General features: G+C 32.8%; 1 protein-coding gene across 1 annotated transcript in view; it reads left to right on the forward strand.

Annotated features, from left to right (window-relative positions):
* The first annotated feature begins 16,082 nt into the window (after positions 1–16,082).
* mgat4b (alpha-1,3-mannosyl-glycoprotein 4-beta-N-acetylglucosaminyltransferase B) overlaps positions 16,083–19,150 on the forward strand; it is a 158,561-nt gene continuing 155,493 nt past the window's right edge. The window contains exons 1-2 of the mRNA XM_056472938.1: positions 16,083–16,088; positions 17,659–17,823. Of these exons, the coding sequence (XP_056328913.1) occupies positions 16,083–16,088; positions 17,659–17,823 (171 nt within the window). The remainder of the gene's footprint in view (positions 16,089–17,658; positions 17,824–19,150) is intronic.

Consider the following 19,150-nt stretch of genomic DNA (forward strand, 5'->3'; position numbering starts at 1 on the left):
CCATATATTTTGTGATTCACTAGTGTTTTCCGTAAATTTATGGCTGTGAATTTCATTATAGGATGTTGATCTCTGCTTTGTTGAAAATTTAACTCTACAGTTTAACAAAGTGACTTTTATTGATATTTTAGTAGTTTAAAATATAAGAAATAAGATAAATAATTTTTTCAAATAACAGAAACTGTAATATACAACACCAACCCACACAATATATCACTTTAAACTTTAAAAAATTATAATAGAACCCATTTTTCCCAACATTTCAAAGTTAATGTTGAAAGATAGTTGGCATAAAGATCCCATAATGCAATTCAAAAGCATCTCTCGCCAGCAGCTAGCTATCTGCAACTTTCACATGGTCGCCCACTGAAGCGAAGCAGGCCTGTGCCTGGTCAGTACCTGGATGTGAGGCCACATGGGACAGCTAGGTTGCTGCCAGAAGTGGTGTTAGTGAGACCAGCAGGGGGCGTTCAACCTGTTTTCTCTGTGGGTCCTAATGCCCCAGGATAGTGACAAGACTCGATACTGCCTAGTGAGCGCCGTCTTTCGAATGAGACATTAAACCGAGGTCCTAACTCTCCGTGGTTGTTAAAAATCCCAGGATGTCCCTCGAAAAAGAGTTGGGGCTTAACCCCGGCATCCTGGCCAAATTGCCTATCATGGCCTCCTAACCATCCCCATATCATTATTGCCTTCATCACTCTCCGCTAATTAATAATTACTAATCAGCTGGTGTGGGGACTGGTGCAATATGGCTGCCGTCATGTCATCCGGGTAGATGCTGCACACTGGTGGTGAATGAGGAGATTCCCCCCAATGTGTAAAGCCCTTTTAGTGTCCAGAAAAGCGCTATATAAATGTAAGAAATTAAATAAATGGGGGGAAATTAAAACATGAATCACAAAATACAGAAACTGCTAATTTACAGATATTTTTTAAAGCTTAATCTTACTCTTTGGAATGTGTAGCTAAGTGGAACTTCTTTAATAGCAAGCTGGAAGTAGAAAGTAGCGTCCCGAACTCTGGCTTGTGTGTATTTGACAGAGGAACAGCGCTGTTGTTTGGAATAATCCTGTTATCAGTGGCATTCGGCTAAACTGGTCTGTGTCTACATCTGTGTGTGATCGAGAGAGATGTTTGGTCTATCCAGAGTGCATTGTGGGATTCCTCCATTTCTATTTCAGGTGCCGATAGACCAAATGAAACCATCATGAACTTAAAGGTTTGGAGGTCACTGTAGCAATTGTTCAGTTTTTTTTTTTTTCGCTTTTATGATCAAAACCATTTTGTACTCCAAGTCCTTAGAGGCCGTGCGCTCTATATAAAGATGTTTTGTATACTTAAGGATCATATTTTTCATCTGCAGCTTCAGGACGTTTGGTCATTTATCATTTTAGTGTTTATCTTCATAATGTAAGAGTAATTTACCCCAGAGGAATATGTACAAACATAAGCAATAAAAGGGAAGGGAAGTCATCCTCCCTCTTCCTGTGCTGATGAAGCAAAACGATAAGTTAAAAATCATAGGACTAGATAAATAAAAACTGTTGGCGGAAACTGCTGACAGAGAAAGAAGGCAGGATCGGGAGGAGGAATCTGAAGAGATTTTCAACATGCATACAAATGACTGTCCAACAGCTACATTCAAAATTTGCCCTCATTACGTATTCTTATTTTAACTTTGCCACTGTAACTCTTTTCTAAAACCCTGCCTAGACAGCATTTTAAGGCATCATTAGATTGGCTGCTCTGAAAAAGGTACCTTATGCAGCAAAATGATCAACACAGGCTCATGAAAATGATGTGACTGCGGTGGAAATAGTATTTGCATACAAATTTATCACATTGCTGCTTGCACCTTTTTTTTTGTGAAATATCCAGTAAGTGGCACTAAAAGGTTTTTTCATTTTATTTAGACAAACAAAGTACATAAGTAAATAAAATGAAAAATGCTTTTTAGTGCCACTTACTGGACATTTTACAAAAAAGTGGTCTGGCAACCATTAGTCGGGTTTGGTAGTAAGGTTTAGTTCTGTTTAATGATTGTGATTTCATTGCGTAAAAAAGACAAGTTGGTATTTAGATATAGGTGTTTGTACTGTATATATTTATGTATATAAGTACACCCATCACAAAACTATATTTTAAATTCATATTTTTAATAGTAAGCTATACATTATTATATTTGTGCATATACATTAGATTAGTACAGTACTGAAGCCAAATCTGGTGCTTATCTAACAAAATAACTTACGATAATGTTTCAAAAACTAGTACACAAAATTGATATGTTATTGAAACATTTAAATACAAATTTTAAAAAGAGGAAAAACCAAGAGAAGCAAAAAAATTAAACAATTTTGTTGAAATTTTGTAGGTTGTAATTGTTTTTGCAATATTTTGCTTGAATTTAATTGTATTATCTTTCAATTTCTAAATATTTTTGGTGGCTAATATATTATTTTAATATATATGTTTAATAAAATTGTTTTGTTTTAATGCACCAAAATACATTGCCTATATTCACTGAGAAATAGATAAAAATATTCATTTTCAAAATGGGGTGTACTGAATTATGCTGAGCACTGTGTATATACATACATACATACATACATACATACATATACAACAGTTCTGTCTGGTTATGTATGTATGTATCTCGAATCTGATTGGCTGATAGCAGTGTGATATTCTGCAACATCAGAACTCGTACAGCCTCCTCACCCTTCTGTATTACTCGGCCCATATAGAGTGACAGCAGATCAATAAACTCATTACAGTTTGACAAATAGCGCAGCTGTTGGACAACATAATATACTTTTGAGGCTTTTTAGGCGAGAATGTAATTGTTTAGATTGCATCTATGCAGTTTATTTATAAGAACAATGTGTATTTTATATATTTATAATTTCTAAGACAGCGCATTGGCATCTGTCAGCCTGTTATCGAGCAGAGCAAAGACGATTGATGTTGTCCATCCACAAGAGGCGACAGAGAGCGCATAATAAGCCCTTAGAGGAGAAAAATCTGCATATTTTCAAACTACACCTGATCAAAGCATTATAAAATTGGTGAGTGACATTTCTAAGTCGATCACTCTCTTTTTTTTATGTTGCAGTGCTATGTTTATACCATAGTAATTGTCGTGTATTGAGTGTGAGATGGGACTCGCATATCAGGAATGTATCTACATATCAGGAATCATTTCATGCCGTTCAGCCTTATAGTCTTAAAATTTGAGCAAAGTCTCCTGTTTGTCATCACTTTAGGTATTACGCTAGAGAAACATTCAAATACTAGCTCTAATGATGTTTGTGAAGTAGCAACGGTTTCTGCTGTTCTGACGTCAGCTGCAGATGTGAATGAGTGGTGGAAGAAAGTAGTTCCTCATACAAAAGGGTTTTTGAGACTCTCCGTGTTTCATTTTCATTTTTATACACACAATTATGCTGTTGAACTGTTGTATAAATGCAATATCACACAAGTAGCAGTGCGATATGGCTGTATATCGTGGATGGTGGGGACACTAAGGCATTCTGCCTGCAGTCACTCATGTGATATTGCTCATTTATACACACAAACACACGCATTCATGTGTACTGTATATACCTAGAAATTAATAGAATTTAAGTTGTAAATAAAGAGCTTAAACAAATAATTACATCCACTGTTCAAATGTTTATATTACACAAACACATTAATTAGTGCAAATATACAAATATAATTCTGTTATTAAAAATTATAACATATAAAAATGTGCAGTTTCAATTTCGAAAGTGTCGATCATTAAATATATTTTATTAGTTCACTGATTATTAAATTTTTTGTTTTCTGAAAAGTTACATTTTCTTTCTTTATGCAAACAAAAAAATCAATTTTATTTATTTTGGCTAAAATTAAATGAAGTTTTTGGTTTAAAGTCTAAAATTAAAACACAAAGGAAAATTATTATTTTTTTAAAGATATTTTCAGATCTAGGTTTTCATCCTGGATTGTCAGTTTTCGGCCTGGAGTTTTCATGTTCACTAGTCCTGTCTCTCAGCAGGTGGGCTGTTTGTCTCCTTCCGAGTAGCTTTTTTAGATACTTTAATTGAGATCCAGCTATTTTCATTTGCGCTCTCTGCTTGAAACAGTTTTCTCTGTCTTTTGTTGTTATCAATTATTTTCCTGCATATGGTTTTCTTTCCTTTACACACTCTGTTTCCCAGCGTCCTCCTCTGGTGTTAAATCCATGTGTGTGAGAACAAGAAATAACTGCCCTTGAGCCTAATGTGTCCTGTTGCTTTCTGCTAACATGACTTGCAGTTGTGAGCAATGACATGCTTTCAGGTATTGATTTCTCCAGCTGTGCCATTTGATTGTTTCAGGTTGTGGATATACGCAAGGTGTTGCTGGCAGATCCCAATTTGTCAGATGTTCACAAACACAAAAGAAGTTTAGCATCTGTTACAGAACTAACGACAAATATTTTCTTCATGTACTGTGATTATTGCCCACATTTAATTATTTTAAATGACTGTTTAAAAAAAAAAAACATCTTAATTTAGTGTGTGTTACATACGTTTGTCTTTTGCTTTTCTGTGAACAAAAAGAAATGGTTCCAGAGAATGCCAGAGCAGTTTTAGTGTTCTATTTATTATTTAGCTATGACTGGCCTAAATCAGCCAAAGTAGCAACACAAAGCACGCACTCAGTAAAATATTAATTATTGCACACCTCTACTGTGTATATATATGTACATATATTATTAGGCCCCCTTCGATTTTTATTTATTTATTTATTTTTTAATTTACTTTTATTTTTTTTTTTTATATTTACCAAATTATGTTTAACGGAGCAAGGACATTTTCACAGTATTTCAGATAATATTTTTTCTTCTGGAGAAATTCTTATTTGTTTTATTTTGGCTAGAGTAAAAGCAGGTTTTGATTTTTTTATTTTTTTTTATTTATTTATTTATTTATTTATTTATTTATTTTTTTCAAAACAATTTTATGGTCAAAATTATTAGCCCCTTTAAGCTATGTTCTTTTTTCCAAAGTCTACAGAACAAACCATCATTATACAATAACTTGCCTAATTACCCTAACCTGCCTAGTAAACCTATTTAACCCAGTTAAGCCTTTAAATGTCACTTTAAGCTGTATAGAGTGTCTTGAAAAATATCAAGTCAAATATTATTTACTGTCATCATGGCAAAGATAAAATAAATTAGTTATTAGAAATGAGTTATTAAAACTATTATGTTGAAAAATATGTTGAAAAATATTTCTCTAGTAATTTAAGAGGGCTAATTATTCTGACTTCAGCTGTTTACATTTTTTTTTTACTGTTTTTCAAGCAGTGACAGATTTTCAAAGGTAAAATCCATCTCTCTATACATACATGAATGCATACATACATACATACATACATACATACATGCATACATACATACATACATACATACATACATACATACTGTACATCCATCCATCCATCCTCTACCTTTATATATTTCTCTCTATCATCTACAGTATCTTTCTCTACCTTTCTATATTCTATCTTTCTGTATTCTACCTTTCTATATTTCCATAATCTGTCTTTCTATCATCTATCTTTCTATATTCTACCTTTATCTTTCCATCCATCTTTCTATCTTTCAACAGTGTCATCTATCTTTCTATCCATCTTTCTAACTTTCTCTCCATTTTTCTATCATCTATCTTTCTACCAATTAATTTAATTAATTTTAATTAGATAAAGCTAATGTTTATTAATAACTTTTAGAAATACCTGATCCCCAATACTTAAATAAAATTTAATATGATTGAATAGAAACCATAAACAAATCAAGAATTGCATTGAATGAGAGCTTGTGAATCAGAATGAAACTGAAACTGTGTATATCTGAATCAATACCCAGCCCCAATTGCTGCTTTAAATAATTTAAAAAGCCTTTTTGGACCCACTGTGCAGAAATGAGAGATCTCTGCAAAGAGAAACAGAAATGCTGTGTAAAACCTTTCATAACTCATAAGCTCTGCATGAGTGATAAAAGCTGTATTAATCAAACCGTTGTGTGATGTACACCAGGATAACATTAATACGCTTAATATGCTGTAGGATGAGCCTCCCACGCAGATAGGATTTCTGGATGTCATAGACATGTTGCAAGTCAACCAAGCTAAAAATGTCCGCACTGCTGTCTAGGTAGGTTTGAAGAGGCAAACTCAAAAGGAGCCATACTGTAGATGTGTTTGTGTGCATGAGGGCACCTGGGAGTGTGTTTGGAAATGAGTGGAAAAGTACAGTGTGTTTGTGAAAACCTCTATGGGGACTAATTATGACAGTCATAACAGGAAAGAGAGGCTGGTGTGAAGTTTTTAAGAGCAGCAAGGTCAGAAATAAGAAGAAGCTTCGGGCAAAAATGCCACCAAAATGAACAATGCCCTGCACAAAGTAAATCTGCCTGGAATGGTTTAAATGAAAAGTCAAAAAGTAATAATATACATATATAAACAAAATTGTTGCAGTGTTGTTAACTATTAACCAACCACATGTTTTTTTTGTGGATCTTATGAATACAATGGCCAGTCTAATGCTTTTTTATATTAGTCTTTGGTTAAAATCTGTGCGTGTATACTTATTTCTGCTTCTTGAATCTAATTGAGAGCATCTTCCAGCCTATTTAAAAGTGTGTTTTAAAACTTTTGCAGATGTGAGTTGAACTGCTTTTCAACGTTCACGTATCCAACCGAGAGCAACCTTACCTCGGACAGTTGTTCTGGAATCTGCAGTATGTCTTTTAAACATTAAATATTATTCATTTCAGGCCGATCTAATGGCTTTATTTGGTCTCAATCTTCTGTTATTTGTTCCACATCAAAATATTTGACTGAGGGAAGTGTTAAGTTTTATATCTTCATGTAAATTAAATGCCATTGTTCTTTTTTAGTATCTTTATATTGTTGTTTGTGTAAGAAGCGTGTCAGTCGCAAAGTACATGTCAGTACCTTGGACTGCAGAGTTTAATTAACCCCAGACATCCTTAGCTTGTCGGCGCCAATGGCCTAGTTGTTGGTGTGTTGACGTGTGGCACCCAGATGCTTGCGGTGACCCGAGTTCGATTCCCGGCTCAAGGCTTTTTGCCGATCTTTCCCCTCTCTCTGCTCCCCACACTTTCGTGTCTGTTGGTCTTCACGGTCCTCTCATTACAGATGAAACATCTGTAACTCAACATCTTTAAACATCCTTAGCTCAACATCAACCAGCTCAAAATGTAACAAGTAATATCAAATCCAGACAACTTATATGTCTGAACTGGTCTCTTAACTGGATAGTTCTGGGGGGCAAAAAAAAAGCTAAATTCTCTTACACCCCAAAGCATAACAAAATATGTCTGTGTCATTCCGTGAAATCCACATGTGAAAGAATCGCTGACAAAAACAAACACTCTGAGACGCAGCTGCAGTTGACACGTCCCGTTGAGCGTTTGACACATGCCCCGACGCCTCTCAAGCAACACTTTACCGAAGTTACGAAGCGTGTCACAGCACGGAAACATTTTCCTCCCTTTATTTCACCCGTCTGTCTTCCTCACTGCAATCTAGACTGACAGTCTCACACACATCGAGATGACAGAAGTGAATTCACTCAAACACACACACACACACACTTAAAGGCCGACAGAGTGAGATCTCTTACACCCTAAATTTGTCACATTCCTCTAGGATAGCCATATGTGGTAAAAAAAAAAAAAAAGATGCTCATTTGACAACCCTTTGCTCAGATTGTTACACTGGCCATTTAGCGAGGAGAAAAAGCTAGTATGTGTAAAGTCATGACATTCAGTACATCTTCACAGTTAATTTTAACAGCTATTCCTTTTTTGGTTGAAGTTTCTAGGGCCAGTTTCACCAGCTGTGTGTACTCTTTGTTAAATATAGTTTTGGTTGTAAATGGGCACAACGTTACAAATGATATGGCACTAGATGTTTATGCCTTGCACTATTAAACTCTGAAGTTGAAATGTGTGTGTGTGTATGAAGTAAATATTTAAGTCTCGTAGCAGGAAAGTGAGCTGTAATAAAATCACAGGTTGATTGAGTTACACCAACGAGCTCATGTTTTACCTGACGGACTTCAGGCCTTTAAACATACATGATGTTGTTGACGTTTACACTCGATTACATTTTAAGAGCGAGAACTGTTCCAAATACCAACTTGTTAGCAGGTGTTCAGCATAATATGGCACACTTTCATGCGCACCGTTTTCATTGTCCTATGGAATTGCATCAGCTTTATCACTAACACTACCTGACAAAAGTCTTGTCGCCTATCCAAGTTTTAGGAACAACAAATAACTTGACTTCTAGTTGGTCATTTGGTATCAGAAGTAGTTTACAGTTGAAGTCAGAATTATTAGCCCCTCTTTGAATATTTCTCAAATGATGTTTAACAGAGCAAGGACATTTTTACAGTATGTCTGATAATATTTTTTTCTTCTGGAGAAAGTCTTATTTGTTTTATTTCGGCTAGAATAAAAGCAGCTTTTTAATTTTTTAAAATCCATTTTAAGGTCAAAATTATTAGTCCCTTTAAGCTATATATTTTTTTCGACTGTTTACAGAACAGACCATCATTATACAATAACTTGCCTAATTACCTTAACCTGCCTAGTTAACCTAATTAATCTAGTTAAGCCTTTAAATGTCACTTTAAGCTGTATAGAAGTGTCTTGAAAAATATCTAGTCAAATATTTACTGTCATCATGGCAAAGATAAAATAAATCAGTTATTAGAAATGAGTTATTAAAACTATTATGTTTAGAAATATGTTGAGAAAATTTATCCGTTAAACAGAAATTGGGGAAAAAAATAAACGGGGGACTAATAATTCAGGGGGCTAATAATTCTGACTTTAACTGTATATGTAAAGCAAATGCCTCTATTACACTTATATTACTTGTCTTTGCATAGACAAAAGTCTTGTCATTTAACAGAAATAATGTACAGTATAGAATATTAAGTCATGGTGCAGAGGAAAATAATTAATATTGTGTATGACTCCCATGAGCTTGAAAGACTGCATCCAAACATCTCTACAATGACTCAAATAACTTACTAATAATATAATCTGAAATGGCATAGAAAGCATTCTTGCAGGACTCTCAGAGTTCATCAAGATCATTTGGATTCATCTTTAATGCCTCCTCCTCCTTCATCTTACCCCAGACATGCTCAATGTTCATATCTGGTGACTGGACTGGGCAATCATGGAGTGCCTTGACTTTCTTAGATTTTTTTTATTTTATTATTATTATTATTATTTTTGCTCTAGGTGGAGGCTGAAATATGAGAAGGAGCGTGATCTTGCTGAAGAATTTGCCCTCTCCTGTGGTTTGTAATGTAACGGGCAGCACAAATGTCTTGATACCTCAGGCGGTTGATGTTGCCATCCACTCTGCAGATCTCTCGCATGCCCCTATACTGAATGTAACCCTAAACAATGATTTTTCCTTCACCAAGCTTGACTGATTTCTCTGAGAATCTTGGGTCCATGTGGGTTCCAATAGGTCTTCTTCAGGATTTGGGATGATTGGGATGCAGTTCAACAGATGATTCATTGAAAAAATCTACCTTCTGTCACTTCCAAATGATCAACTAGATGTCAAGTTATTTTGGAGAATATAATAGTTATATTTATGTAGTTTAAAGTTTGATGTTTGGGAAATTATCTTTATAGTTGCTTTTTTTTTTATCTGACTTGGCAACAATTAAGAAAAAACAACTCTTAATTAATATACAAAAAGCGTGAGTAATTTATTTTCATTGTTGACTACTTCTCTTCATATAGTTGTATTAATCTTATATGAAATTATGAATAATATGTTTTTTCTCCATGACTTGTCGGTCTTGTTGATCATTTTCATTAAATGGGGGTGTCACATCAAAGAAAAACTAAACTTTTTAGCAATTTTGTAGTGGGTTCAAAAAAGTTAATCTGAGACAGAAATTCAGAGACAAAAACCTAACAGGTGCACGTCATGGGCTTCACAAGGGGAGGCTGCAGATCTTGAATGCGGTCTTTTAACTAATAAGTTTTCAAGTTTTCTGTGGATTTGCCAACTTTTAAAATCAACATAAATCATCACACCGGAGAACATGGTTTTCAACAACAAAATATGTCAAGTTCCTGTTTTTTTTTTTTTAAATATATGGATTAAAAAATACTAACTAAAATAGGCACTTGTTAAATTATGCCTGAGGTATTTATTATTGATGTTACCTCCTTTTTTTATTTATAAGAGCTGTAATTAGTTTATTGAACTATTCTTGAGACACCATAGGACAATTTTAAAGTTTGGCTCAAAAATATAAAAATGAACAAGAAGTCTATGGAAGACAAAAATGTTTAGCCATTTACTGCATTTTAAATTATGACAGTACTCATGTTGTGTCAAGTATTTGTCATGTGCGACTGTAAAAATGCAACGTCATGTTAACAAAAACCCATAGATAGTTTTTATATTGATGTTCATAGCAATTATCTTGTGAAATATCTGATATTGAGAATCTTAAGTATGTTCAAGAACATGTTTAAATGGCTTAATGATCATATTATTTGATCTACTGTATGATGTTAACCTGCAATTCAGTGGAGAGATTGGAGCGGCTGGATTTATAACATGTTATTTAATCAAAGTCTGCTGAAATACATGAATGATTGGCTGGTGTGATTAGCTAACTTCATAGTTCTGTATTCAAGCCATGCTTTATACTGTAGTATATTGTGTGATTTAATACTTGAGACATACTATATACAGTTGAAGTCAGAATTATTAGCCCCCCTGAATTAGTAGCCCCTCAATTTCTGTTTAACAGACAGAAGATTTTTTTTCAACACATTTCCAAACATAATATTTTATTAACTCATTTTTAATAACTGATTTATTTTATCTTTGCCATGATGACAGTAAAAAATATTTGACTATATATTTTTCAAGGCACTTCTATTCAGCTTAAAGTGACTTTTAAAGGCTGAAGTAGGTTAATAAGTTAACTAAGCAGGTTAGGGTAATTAGGCAAGTTATTGTATAACGATGGTTTGTTCTGTAGACTATCGAAAAAAAAATTGCTTAAAGGGGCTAATAATTTTGACCTTAAAATGTTTTTTGAAAAAATTAAAAGCTGCTTTTATTCTAGCCAAAATGAAACAAATCAGACTTTCTCCAGAAGAAAAAATATTATCAGACATACTGTAAAAAAATGTCCTTGCTCTGTTAAACATAATTTGGCAAATGTTTAATAAAGAAAATAAAATTCAAAGCGGGGTTAATAATTCTGACTTCAACTGTATATGTACCTTTAAACCTGTAGAATGTATCAAATGGTTTAAAGAGGCAGAAGAAATTGAAATGCAACCACAATATCTGCAAACATTGATGCGATCAGTATTTTTATGATTTTATTTGCATCACCGAAAAATGTATACACTTTTACTTTACATATTTTATATATTTTTATATTTTATTTTTATTAATATCAGTAAAGTTTGGTTAGACGTTTAATACAAACCACTAAGATTTAAAAAATTATGTACTTGCACTTTCTCTTAAGACAACATGTTTGGCATTGCTGTATTTTTCAGTTATTTATTTATTTATTTATTTATTTATTTATTTATTTATTTATTTATTTATTTATTTTTGTTTTGAACATTTGCAAGCCTTTATTGTGATGTGAAGGACAAACAGTCTTTAGGAAGGAAATGCATGTTTTAGAGGTGCAGGTTTTTGATTGTTGTTGTTTTTTTTTTCCTATCTCAGAGTTTGATGGTTTTGCTTGACGTCCTTTATATACTGCAGCTTTGCTCTTGTTTTTGAAGGACAGACATGATTTTTTCAAAACATAGCTTCTTGACCCTATAATAAACATTCTTGCTGAAGGTGTTCAGAAGATAAGAATAATTAAAATTTTAAACTCAGGGCTTTTGAGCTTTAAATTTAGTATGGGTTTACTCTTTTGTACAAATAATGTTTCATATGAATTCATTCAAAGTTGTTTTTTTTATGCTGTTAAACTACTGATGACATTTCTTGCTTAAAAAAACACCCTTATTGTGTTTTCAGACACTTTAAATGACGTTTTAGGCAACTCAATATCAATGTTTTAACTTAAGAAGTTGAGAAGTGAGTATTTGGAGGAATAAACCTGATTTTCAATCATAGTCAGTGAAAATATTTATTATTCTGACTTATTCTGTTAGAATTATTATTTTGTCATTCAAGAAAACAATGTGCTATAAACAACAACATTTTAATAATTTAATTAGAAACCATAAAGAAATTGTATCAGACTTTTTACAGAACAAGACAAATAATAACATTTTATTCAAGCCCCAAACCAGTAAATCCACTTAAACAGACTCTACTTTTTTCCATATAGTGTGTATATATACTATATGTACAGTTTTTAAGTCTTTAGCATGTACTCTATGCCAATTGCTATACTCAGAGGCACAATAGTAAAAGGTTATAACAGTGATAGATGGGTTGTCATCTCTGACAGATGGATTAAATTATCTTTTTCTGAAGTCTTGGTTAAGGTAGTTTTTTTTTTTAGATCATCTCTATTAAAGTCTTCTCAAGATTAGGCTTCTGTCAGAATAAGTCGGTCCCACTAAAAAGGTTGAAAGAATTCCTAATGTATCGTCCTGCTGCGTTTACACTGCAGAAGTGGGTTAAACTCACAGAAGATTAACGTTTCAGTGAATGTAGTTTTATGTTCTGAGGATTATTTGATTATGTGATCCAATCATCAACACTTTAGCCAGACACATTTAGAGCTTTCATATCAGACATAAGCAGTTCTCTTTTTAAATAGTTCACTGAAAATGAATTTTTCTGAACTCCATTTCATACCAACCCATATTCTTTGCTCTTTCTCTGTGGAAACGATGAATGAGGACTGTAAAATGACTCAAAAGCACTTTAAAGGCATCATAAAAGCAGTTCAAATGGAGTATGCACTTTTATACGCTGAAGCCATACAAAATCTTTGTGTGACAAACGTTTAAAGCCCCTAGCTACTGTGTTTGGGAATTGTTTGGAACCAAATGTTGATTTATAGTTATTGATAAGCAATATTTCCCATTATTAAAGAAAAAAACAACAACTTTGTTTAAAATTAGAGAGAATACATTCTTTACTTTATAATTTTAAAAAAGTAGTTACCTCAGTCCTCACACTGCAGAAATAAAGCTACAAGAGCTGTCACTGGAATGGTACCTTTTTAAAAAGATACACATCAGTACCTAAATGTTTCATATTTGTACCTAAAACTTCAATAGGTATATGTTTAAGTACTATACTATTTAGGTACTGAAATTAACACTTACTGTAGGTACAAATGGGTACCATATTTCTAACAGCGCACTCACTTTGACTATATGGAAAATAGTGGCCAGGATATTCAAGAGGTCTCATTTTTGTGTTGCATGGAATGTCAGGTTTAATTCAGATGAGTAGATGAACGTTTGCAGACCTGTGGATTATTTGCTTGGTTCCTATATGTAAACCGAGGTTTAATATGCTTCAGTGCTGCATTTTCGTCTTGGTTCAGGTTGCTTTTGCAAAGGCAGCATCCAAAATGTGTTTGTGCAAGTTACATGTGAGTACAAAAGAACATCCACTCTGTTCCTCATTCAGTCTATCAAGCTGGATTGAAAAGTTAGTCATATTGTGGATTCACCCCTTGTTCGTTTTTTTTTTGTGAGGACTAATAAACGTGATATTCAGGCAGACTCAGAGGGTCTTGTATTACTCTGAAGGGGTTAAATTTGCATCCCCAACTTGCTTTGTGTGCTTTACACAAGCCTAATAAACAAGATCAAACTAGACAAACATTTAAGGGGTACACGGTTTTAGAAATAGATATGCGAGCTGTCACTGCAGTGGTGGCGTTTCAATAGGTATTCTTTTGAGGTGCTTGTATGTACATTTTTGGTATGTGTAGAATTCTTTTTAGGTATCAAAATGGACCATTTCGATACAAATGTGATGATATCGCCCCAGTGACATCTCTTGTACCTTTATTTCTAAGAGTGTACAGTACAGATACACAGATAATTACATGACATTAGAATACATATATAATCATGAGGAGTAGAAATATTGATTCGAGAACAAGTGGTTTTAAAATCTCCCTCTGTTATTTTATAATGCTTTACATTGGATAAACAGATGTCTAAGAAACTGAACTCAGCTAAAGATGGTATTCATGTAACCTTTAATATTTAATTTGCTACGTCACATTTAATTTTCAGTACAATTGATAACTATAACGGAGCTTTAGAATGGAGCAAGCTGCTTTTGAAAAAAGGGCTGAGATATTTGATAGCGAAATATATTGAAATGAGGTTTGTATTATGTAAAAAGTATTTTATATATATAGTCAAAACAATCTGTTTTTATCTGTTATATATATATAATTGATAAGTAAAACAGCTCAGATTGTTTTGACTGACCAATCAGAAACAAGTACTTTAAAGACTAAATGATAGTGAATAGGAAAATGCACATATTCACTATTATAGCCATTGCCAGAATGTTCAGTAGCTACTGGTTAGTTTGGGATTGACTTTCCCAGAATTCTTTTTATGCTATTTTTGTTGTTGTTGATTTTGTTGTTGTATTTTCTTCAGTTATGTACATTAGAGCTTTATGTTGCTTCTATTTTGATCATGTTTATTGCATTACTTTAGTTTCAGTTTTAGTTTTACTGTGAAGGCATTTAGCAGTTGTGTGAATGACTCTGAATGCTTTCCATATTATAATGTGACCTGAATTTCTTTTCACCATGCTTGGTTCTATGTTGATTCTACTTCAAAACATTGGCCTGTAACACCATAAATGACTGAAATACAGTAGTTTACTGTAAAATGTAGTTTGTTTGTATTTTTTAAAATCATTTTTAACTGCTAAAACATTCTGGCAACCACAGCCGCCGGTTGTTTTTACCGTACTACTGTATTGATTGTTTACAGTGTGTAGAATACAATTAGTATATACCTGTTACACTAATAATATTAATTCCAACACAGATGACACTAATAATATGGTTTTTGAGCAACAGATCATCATCATGAGTTTTGAAAGATCATGTGGCACTGAAGAATGGAGTAATGTTGCTGCTGAAAATTTAAACCACAGACATTTTTAATAAAATTTTATACGGTCTTCATTAATTTCTACATTATTTTAAATGGCAATAATATTTGACCATTTTACTGTAGTTCTGATTAAATAAGTACAGTCTTAATCTTACTGATCCCAAACATTTGACTGGTAGTGAACTAAATAGTCAGAGCGTGTCTAGCTTTTATTTTCATTTATTTTATGCAATTATGTATTTTCTAGGAGGCTGCTCTCAGTAGCAGTAAAATTATGGCCAACATGCCAAATAATTAACATAAACACCAGAAACGGCTTCTCCCTGACCTCAGATACAGTATCTCTACCCAAGACATGTGTGTATGTAGTGGATGGAGGCTTTCAAAACATTCCTGAATCAAACTTTCCATGTCATTTCCCTTTTCCTGACAGCTCATTCATCCATCCGCAGCCTGGCGATAGTTTACATACTCTATATGTGTGTGTGTGTGTTAGAGTTGAGCTTCATGAATGAGGATATTCAGTTTCTGCTGGTCTGAAGCTGTTAAACGGGTTTATTAGAGTGGAGGTTTAGAGCACAATGGCGCTTCTGTGAGAGCAAGACAATTGACTCCAACTAATGACCCACACACTGAGAAAAAGCTGCTCAAACAATGAGCACTTCGGAGAAAATGACTCGCACACGGCTGCTTGTGTGGATTCATCATTTAGAGATGATACTGAAGCCCACTAGATATGTCAAAAACATGTGCAGCTCATTTTTCACAGCATAAAAGGAAGAAATTATGTTGCGCATAAAGAAAAGGGGCATGTGTTTCAAAGGCTGTGGGGATTATCTTGGTGCGGACAAAAAAGTGAAAAGTACACAATAGTACAGTAGACTACACAATATTCTTCATAATGAAATATTTATGTGTACATGTTAATATGCAGGTTGGTTTTAATTAATAATAAAAACACTTGTCTAGTTTTATTTAGGGCTGCAAAATATATTGTTTCAACATCTAAATAGCAATGTGTACATTCACTAATGTCACGACTCACATTGCAGGATATGCAATATTGAGTCTGAATTATATTTGAGAATTTTTGTCTTGTTTCTAATCCAAAAAATCTGAATATCAAACAAATATTTATTATTTTACATGTTTTAAGTTTAACTTGATTTTGACCTTTTACCTCTTTTTTAGTTTTAGAGAATTTAGTTATTTGGACAAGGAATGAGACAAAGACTCGAAGTACTGAAAGCATTTTTTGCAATTATTAAATTTTTGCACCAGAAAACTATTAGATTTTCCAGAAAAACATTAAATGGAACTTTTCAAACCAACTAGTGAAACTGTATTTGTATCACAATATATAGCGCCGAATAATAAAACCTCGCAGTATCAGATTTTTCCAATATCGTGCAGCCCTAGTTTTATTTGTTACAGGTATTTATAATTTGGCTATAGTAGTACAGAATAGGGCTGCACGGTTGCGCAGTGGGTAGCACGTTCACCTCAGACCAAGAAAGTCAGAATGAACTTGTTGTTGTTGTTGTTATTGTTATTATTACATTAATGATTAACATTGTTGTTGTGCAATTTATTAATTACAAACCTAAATTTATTATTATTATTATTAGTTATGAATGTAAATTACTTTTATGATTTAACTTTGTTGTTGTTATTGTAAAATTTAAAATGTACAAAAGCACGCATATCACTTTAACTGGGTGCTCAGCCAAACAGCAAAAAGTGCAAAAAATATATTTAAAAAAGCGGCAACACCAAAGCTCCAAAAATGCCAATTTATTAAATTAAAAAGGCGATACATTCGTGTCTCTGCCTTTTTGAATATATATATATATATATATATATATATATATATATATATATATATATATATATATATATATATATATATATATATATATATATATAGTAATTTAAAAATAATAAACCTAAATCTATTATTATCATTATCAATATTATCATTGTTGTTTATTGCCTATTATTCTTACTCTCTAACTTTTTTCTAAGAATATTAGTATTATTATTAACAAATATCTACAAATTTAAGGATTATTATATACAGTGCACAAATTGTAATACAAAGAAAAATCATTAATTAGTACATCCATGTTAAATTATAAATGGATGAGTTATGATATAATTTTCACCTCATTCAGGATTATTTGTATAGATATTTTATTTAGCTGATATTATTCATTTGACAATCAAGAATCTGCCAATTTGTCAAATTATATATTTCAAAACCACATTGAGAACACCATGAAAACAAGAACATTGTTTATTTAAAAAGGTTGGGCTACCAGGTCAAACATGTGTGTGCGTGTGTGTGTGTCAGGAAAGCCTCTTTGACTATCATATTTTCACAGTGGTGTGTAGACAAGCCTGCAGACAAGCGAACACACCGCGACTGTCAGAGCTCTGTGTGAAGCCTGTTGTCTTTCTAGCATCACTCTGTCCACTGCTTTTTTGTGTTCGTAAACCCTCAGTCTCCTCTTTCACACCACAACAAAGATGAAGAGTGGAAACGTGCAGCTGGCCATCTGAGCTCCAGGCTTGCCCAGGGGAATGAGCCGCTAATGTGTCCCAGCACTGGATACTCCTCCTGGGGAAGCACTGGCGGGTCTCTCCCTGTACCAGACTGGAGGATTCAGGTTGTGCAATGAAACGGATCTCTGGCCATTAGTCAGTGTGAAGTCAATACTGTTAAAGGCTAAGCTGCAAATGCACTTTTATTACTGAGAGAAGCTGAAAAAGCAACTTTAAAATCACTTAATGTAGCAGGTTGTAATGTGTGTGTATATATTTGAAAATGGCTTTTTATATACTGTATATACTTTTATATACTGTGTGTGTGTGTGTGTGTGTGTGTGTGTGTGTGTGTGTGTGTGTGCATAATACATGATTTACACAAATAATTACACAAATTACGATTTTATTTATTTATATTGATACAAATGCTCACCACTTATTCTGAATGTTTAAAAATTATTCAACTGATAATGTATTTTAACAATAAAACATTCATTCCTGCTGCTAAATGAATGAATGAATGAATACAACTTTGTAAATACCGCTAGAGCATAATTAATTAACAATTATGAATGTTTATTACTTTCATAATTTATTATTTGTTTTTTATTGTTATAAGTGCTTTATATTTAATTATTATTATTATTATTATTATTATTATTATTATTATCATTATTATTAAAATTCATTATTATTATCATTATTATTAAAATTCATTATTATTATTATTATTAAAATATATAATATTATTATTATTATTATTATCATTATTATTGAAATTTATTATTATTATTATTATTATTATTAAAATATATTGTTGTTGTTGTTGTTGTTGTTGTTGTTGTTGTTGTTGTTGTTAAAATATATTATTATGGTGATTATAATAATATAACATTAAACAAGCAATAATAATAATAATAATAATAATAACAACAATAATTATAATAATAACAATAAATAATTATAATAACAATAATAGTAGTAGTAGTAGTCACAGTATTAATACTAATAGTAGTAGTAGCAGTAGTAGTTGTAATTGTACATGTTTAACTACAAATTTTGACCAATATTATAAATATTTACACTATTTATACAAATTTATATGATTAAGAGTCTAGTTCAGTGTTGCCCCGTTAACATTCCTGCTGCTTCTAAAAAGGGAAGTAAAACTTATTAAAGAAACGTTAAATGTTGTGATTTAACCAGCTTCACAGAATGATTCGGTCTCAAAAGTATAGCTGAATAAACTCATACTGCTGAAGATGAAGCTGATATACAAGACCTCGGTCTGTCTGTGTTAAGCCGAGAGAGAGAGACTGATAAAAGCATATTGTCGAAAAGGTGCAGGTCGGTGAAATGGAGAGCTGTGAAAGAGACTGAGGAGAAAGTGATCACAGAAGAAAAGAGCACAAATGGGCTACGGAGAGCCTTTTAGAGCACCTAAAGTGT

This window comes from Danio aesculapii, chromosome 14 (assembly GCF_903798145.1).
Source record: "Danio aesculapii chromosome 14, fDanAes4.1, whole genome shotgun sequence".
NCBI classification, from domain to species: domain Eukaryota; kingdom Metazoa; phylum Chordata; class Actinopteri; order Cypriniformes; family Danionidae; genus Danio; species Danio aesculapii.